General features: G+C 28.2%; 2 protein-coding genes across 2 annotated transcripts; one reads left to right on the top strand and one right to left on the bottom strand.

Annotated features, from left to right (window-relative positions):
* Positions 1-338: 338 nt before the first annotated feature.
* On the bottom strand, positions 339-3,312 carry Phum_PHUM233120 (ribosomal RNA methyltransferase, putative; the record flags this gene model as incomplete). Its single annotated transcript, XM_002425983.1, has 6 exons — positions 339-546; positions 643-1,566; positions 1,651-2,024; positions 2,109-2,755; positions 2,855-3,154; positions 3,246-3,312. The coding sequence occupies 6 exons, from the start codon at positions 3,310-3,312 to the stop codon at positions 339-341; spliced, it is 2,520 nt and encodes an 839-aa protein (XP_002426028.1).
* Positions 3,313-3,710: 398 nt separating this feature from the next.
* On the top strand, positions 3,711-5,021 carry Phum_PHUM233110 (class B secretin-like G-protein coupled receptor GPRoca3, putative; the record flags this gene model as incomplete). The annotated part of the gene is made up of 4 exons (XM_002425982.1): positions 3,711-4,064; positions 4,142-4,320; positions 4,406-4,730; positions 4,812-5,021. The coding sequence occupies 4 exons, from the start codon at positions 3,711-3,713 to the stop codon at positions 5,019-5,021; spliced, it is 1,068 nt and encodes a 355-aa protein (XP_002426027.1).
* Between the last annotated feature and the right edge of the window lie 875 nt (positions 5,022-5,896).

Below are 5,896 nucleotides of genomic sequence, written 5' to 3'. Positions count from 1 at the left end.
GAAAGAGAGAGAAAAGTTCAACGTTTTCACGCGACCTTGAATCTCATTCTCAAATTCTATGAGTTTAAATTTAAATTATAATGACCTCTTGACCTTGCATTGTCATTCTTTGGAGAGAGAAAGAGAGAGAGAGACGAAAAAAAAATATATAAATTTTTTCTTTTTATTAACAAAATTTATTTTATTTTGTATTTAATTAATTTTAATCCATTGATTTTTATTTATTGTTTGTTTGTCGTTTGTTGTTGTTACGCGTTTGTCACTTTTTCTTGCGATGGGGGGGGTGAAGGGGGGGCAGAAAAAAGACTTCCTCGTCTATGGCCAACATCATTTTCTTTTTATCTTTTATTTTTTTTCTTTCCACTTTTACCCTTTAAATTGTTTTTTTGCCTTCTCGCATCTTTTTTCATTCTCGGATCGACGACTTTGTAAGGACCTTTGACCCCTCTCGGTTTTTTATATCTTTTACCCGCGTTAACCCTTTTCGCGACGATGTACGTCACTTTCTTTTTGTCTTTTCCCTTCTCCTTTGCTTTTTTATATATCCTATTAAAACAGACAAAAAAAATCAATGAATGAATGAATTAACGTCCACGACACGTGACTCGCTCGCGATAATAATAATAATAATAATAAACTTACTTTTGAATGTTTCTGACTTTTTCCCTATCCGATATGTCTACGTCATCCATTATTTTCTCCATTTTTTTATTCGCTCTTTGCAACGATTTCATCATTCTCCTTTTCTTTCTCGCTTTCGCTTCGACTATTTTCTTTATGGGTCTCACGTTTATTTCTTTCAATTTGTTCCGATACTCCTGTACCATTTCCGTCGGCACGGGAATGTTTTGATGCATGTGAACTTTTTCATCCGTCACGAACCATTCCGGAAGGTTATCGTCGTTGAAAGCGTATCGATTCCAAGCTCCGTCTATCAAATCTCTTTTTTTCTTTTTCGATTGTATCATCATCGAACCGAGAGCCAAACCCTCTTCGTCTAATTTTCTTTTCTTGTCCTGTTTCGTACTTCCCCCTTCTCCGCTTTTGCCTTCTTTCTTCTTTTTTTTACTTCTCTTTCCCTCCGTTTCTTCATCGCTTGTATCATCATCATCATCATTTTCGTCTTCTTCCTCGTCGTCCGAATCCGAATCGTATTCGTCAACGGATTCCGATTTCAATCCATTTCCCTTCTTTTTCACGTTTGGAATTTCATTTTCTTTGTCTTCCCCTATAACCTTTTTACCCTTTTTCTTTAAACTTTGCGTGAGTAAATCCAAATCGTAATCTTCGTCCGCTTCCGTTTCGACATTTTTCAAACTTTCCTTTTCGAACCAAAGCGCGGCTTTCGTTAATTTTTTTTCCTTGCTTTTCCTATAATCCAAATCCGTCAAAAGTGGATTTTCATTTTTTTTTATTCCCTTTTTCTTTTTTTGACCACCGTCGTCGTCGTCATCGTCGTCGCTTTCGCTTTGGAGACCTAAACCTTCGTCGCTATCGATCGACATTTCTTCTTCCTCCCCGTCATTATCATCATCATCATCATCTTCTCCTTTTTTTTTATAATACCTAAAATTTAATTTTGAATCGTTTTAAAAATTTGCCTTTTATCATCATCATCATCATTAAAAAAACATCGCTTCCAATACTAACAATCCAGAATTATCCAGATACGAATTTTCTTTGCTGTATTTAATTTTTTTGGGTTTGATTTGTTCGTCGTCGCTGTGGTCGGATTCGGGTAAAATCTCAGGTTTTTGATCTAAAACTTTATCCAATTCTTTTCCCGATCTGATCATGCTAAGACGGAAAATGGCATCTTCATCTTGCATTCCCGGATTTTCGTATTTGTTCAAAACCATTTTTAAATTCATTTTCTCCTGTAATTTTTTACGCTCTTTTTCCGCTATTTTTTTTTTCTTTTTTTGCGCTTGCAATTCTTCTTTTTTAACAGCCGAAATGTGAGCGTCGATTTCGTTGAGTTCTTTTTCTTCTTCGTCGCTCAAAGTAGGTTCAGGTTGATTTTTCTAAACGAGTAAAAAAAAAAAAAAAAAAAATTTTTAATACAAAAAAAAAATTTTTTTTCCAACTGAGTAATTTACAATAATAACCTTTTCTTTAGCTTTTTTCTCTTCCATTTCTTTCATATATTTAAGTTTTGCTTCTTCCCTCAACGCTTTCCACCACGTCAATATAAGCCTGACATCTTTCCTATTTAAAACTTTTATGTCTTTAAAACATTCAACCAATTCTTTTGTCGTTTTTGGATGATTTAATATTGTTTCATCGTCGAAAACAATTGTCGATGCTCTTTGTAAAACTTCGATTGCATTTTCACTTTTTAAAAATTCTGTTACATTGATGGTATGATGAAGAGTGTAATCTCCCTCCTCATAACCCTCTGGTTTTGCTTTTTTCTGTTTTCTCGGATTAAAAATGTTTAAAGTGGCTGGAGATTTTAAATCTAATTCTTTGAAAACATACTGAGGTTGAAAAAATTTTGGATCTATTTTATCAGGTGCGAAAAAGTGTTTGCACGCTACAAATATTTCAGCAGATTCAGATCTTGAAGCCTGAGGTTTTGTAGCCTGGACTTTTTTAAATAATTGTTTGAAAACCCACAGGAGAGAATTGTAATCTGATGATCTAAAAACTTTTGTTATAAACCATCCGCCTTCTCTCAGAAATTCTGTACCTAGTTTAAGTGCACTTAATGTTAAACATACTTGTTGATAGGCATCATGAATCCAATTTGTACCTGAACAAAAAGTTAGTTTTTAGTAATTTGCATTATTTTTTGTTAAAATTTTAAGTTGACTTGAAATAGATTGAGTTTTCGATTGAACAAAATACTTACCAACATTAGGAGCACCATCATGCAAAACAACATCAGCTTTCCATGTTTGCAAAGCTTTTGTTAATGAAGATTTACATTTACTAGTGGTAATGTCTTCAACCAAACTTATGCAACCAGGTATCGGTTTTATTGGAAATAAATCTACTCCAACAATAACACTTGATACAGGCATATTTTGTTTGGCTACTTGCATCCATCCTCCCGGTGCTGCACATAAATCTATAAGAACTTTAGAACTTTCTAAAAATCCAAATTTTCTATTTAATTGTAAAAGCTTGAAAGCTGCTCTGGACCTAAAGCCTTTTTATAATAAAATAAAACGATATTAAATTAAGTTATCAAGTCCACATGTTTTAACAAAGTGAGGTTAGGTTTCGAAAAATAATTTTACCTGTTTCTTTGGCTAACTTATAATACCTATCCTTTCTCTGTTTTCCGATTTTCTTTTTTTGAACCATTTTTACTAAAGATAATTATTTATAACTTAATGAAAAATAAATCACGAATCAAATTAAATATAATAACTAAATACAAAATAGACAGCCATTTTGAAAAGTAATTATAATCGATTCGATATATCGAAATTTTTTTTTATCGATACGTTTAATTCTTTTAAAACTCTATCAGTAGTTTTGTGTAAACAGTTATTTTTAAGTGTTTTTTTTTTTTTTTTTTTATTTTACGATGCAAGTTTTCAAAAAGTGTTTACTTAAATGATAATTTTTTTTTTTTTTTTACAATGAAATCACTATCGTTTTATTATTAGTTTTAATATAAAAAAATTAAATTTTCGATATTTTAAATATTGTTTTAAAAGTTTTTTTTTTTTCGTTTTTTTTTTCCAGTTTTTTAAATAATGGCAGATCCAACAATAAAAACATTTTGTTGCCATCATAATTCAATGTTAAACGAATCATCGGGTCTCTTATTACATTTTAACTCACAATCATATAACACAGTTTGTTTGGCTTCTTCATCGATTGGAATGCTTGGAGCAATTTTTCAAATTTTACCTCGTGAAAGTCTTACCTTAAATCACAGGTGGTATTCACCATCAGCAACGCGAGGGAGACACATAATTATATGGTTAGCCGTTGCTGATTTACTTGCTTCATTGGGTGTTTTCATGAGGTCATTTTTATTTAATCACAATCAATATTTATTGGATTCCGGTTTTGCTTCATACACATTGATTTGTGCGGTTTCATCGGTAAGTACTCAAATTTCATTTAAACCAATATTCAAATATTTTTTTACTCTCTTTTTGTTCCCCTCCTTTGAAAAAAGGCATGGATTCAGTATTTTTATACAGCCACATGGTTGTGGACTCTTTTTTATGCAATCGATATGAAATTAGTTTTAAGAGAAGAAGATGGTCATCCAATGTTATATCATTCTGTCGTTTGGATATTTCCTGCCATATTCACAATAATCGGATTATCAGTTTTATACATTCCCGATATTGAGTAAGAATATTATTATTATTAATCAATATTTAATTTATATTAAAACAAAATAATATCATTATCACATTCATTTTATCATTATCAGCTGTCACTGTGGTAGTCCATCGACAGTTTTGTTAAGAATTTTACCTAATTATTTAGCAACATATTTTCCACTGGCTACAGTAATGCTTTTAAATCCATTTTTATATTTATCATTATCGAATGATGTTAAAATAAGTATAACAAGATCTACATCACAATTCACGAATAAAGAAAGACAATTAATTGATATAATAAAAGTTAAATTTTTACTTATAAATGTATCATTTTATCTATGCTGGCTACCGAATTTAATAAATGGTATATTAATATGGAATTTTTGGTTTTCCGTACCTGATGAAATTGTACTCATGCTTTGGTACATAATGGTAAGAATAATAATAATTTGAAATGTTGTTTATTCGAACATGTCGAGTTGTTTACAAAAGACATTTTTTTTTTCGTTTAAGGCTTTGATGAATCCCCTCCAAGCAGTTTTTAATTCATTAGTTTATAGAAGATGGACGGGTATGCCAGAAAGGGTTTACATGCCTTGTAGAAAAGAAAATAATTATTCTTATAACATAAATTTTAATAACACATCTAAATTTCCACCTACAAGTGAATCATCACCACTTTTACTTCCTTCGATAAATTCAACTTGCGATAGTAATTTGTGAAATACAAACAAACTCGATTTATTTAAACTTCTCAGGGTTGTTTCATAACAAAAAAAAAAACAATCGATATAATTCAAACAAATATGATTTAATGATTAATTTTATTTATATATTTATTTATTTATTATTAATTTGTTATTAATTATAGTATCCGGTTTTAAAATAATTAATAATTACGTAATTTAAATAAATAATTTTTTACTAATTTAAATCGTGGAGCGTTCGTTAGCCATCTCTCTCTCTCTCTCTCTCTCACTCTCATTATCTCTTATTTAATTTTTATAAAAAAATATTATTATTATTATTAATTTTAAAATTTTATTAATTCGTTTTTATTATTATTATTATTATTATTTTTTAAATCCGTTTTTGTTTTTAATATTTATATATATTTTATCATAATTTTTTTTTATTAAATTTTATTGTCATTTAAATTATTTATTTATTTATTTAATAATAATAATAATAATAAATCTATAAATTATTTTATAATTATCATTAATTTTTTTTTTTTTTTTTTTTATCATTTAATAATAATAATTAAATGAAAATTATAATGATATTAATTAAGACTCGTATTTAATAATTTTTATTAATAATAATAATTATTATTATTATTTATTTATTTATTTATTACAATCACAAAATATATATATATATATATTTACACAACGCGTTATGTAAAAAAAAAAAAAAAAAAAAAAATTTAAACAATCATCATCACTTATTTATTTATTTATATATATGTATATGTATATAAAATATAAGTTAGTTTATTAAATAATTTATTATTATTATTATTATTATTACTAATTATTTATATCGTGTAAATTATTTATTTACATAATAATAAGACTTTGGTTTTTTTCAAAATA

Source organism: Pediculus humanus, genomic scaffold, assembly GCF_000006295.1.
Source record: "Pediculus humanus corporis 1103172107597 genomic scaffold, whole genome shotgun sequence".
Lineage (NCBI taxonomy): Eukaryota > Metazoa > Arthropoda > Insecta > Psocodea > Pediculidae > Pediculus > Pediculus humanus.
This window is presented reverse-complemented; position numbering and strand designations above follow the sequence as displayed.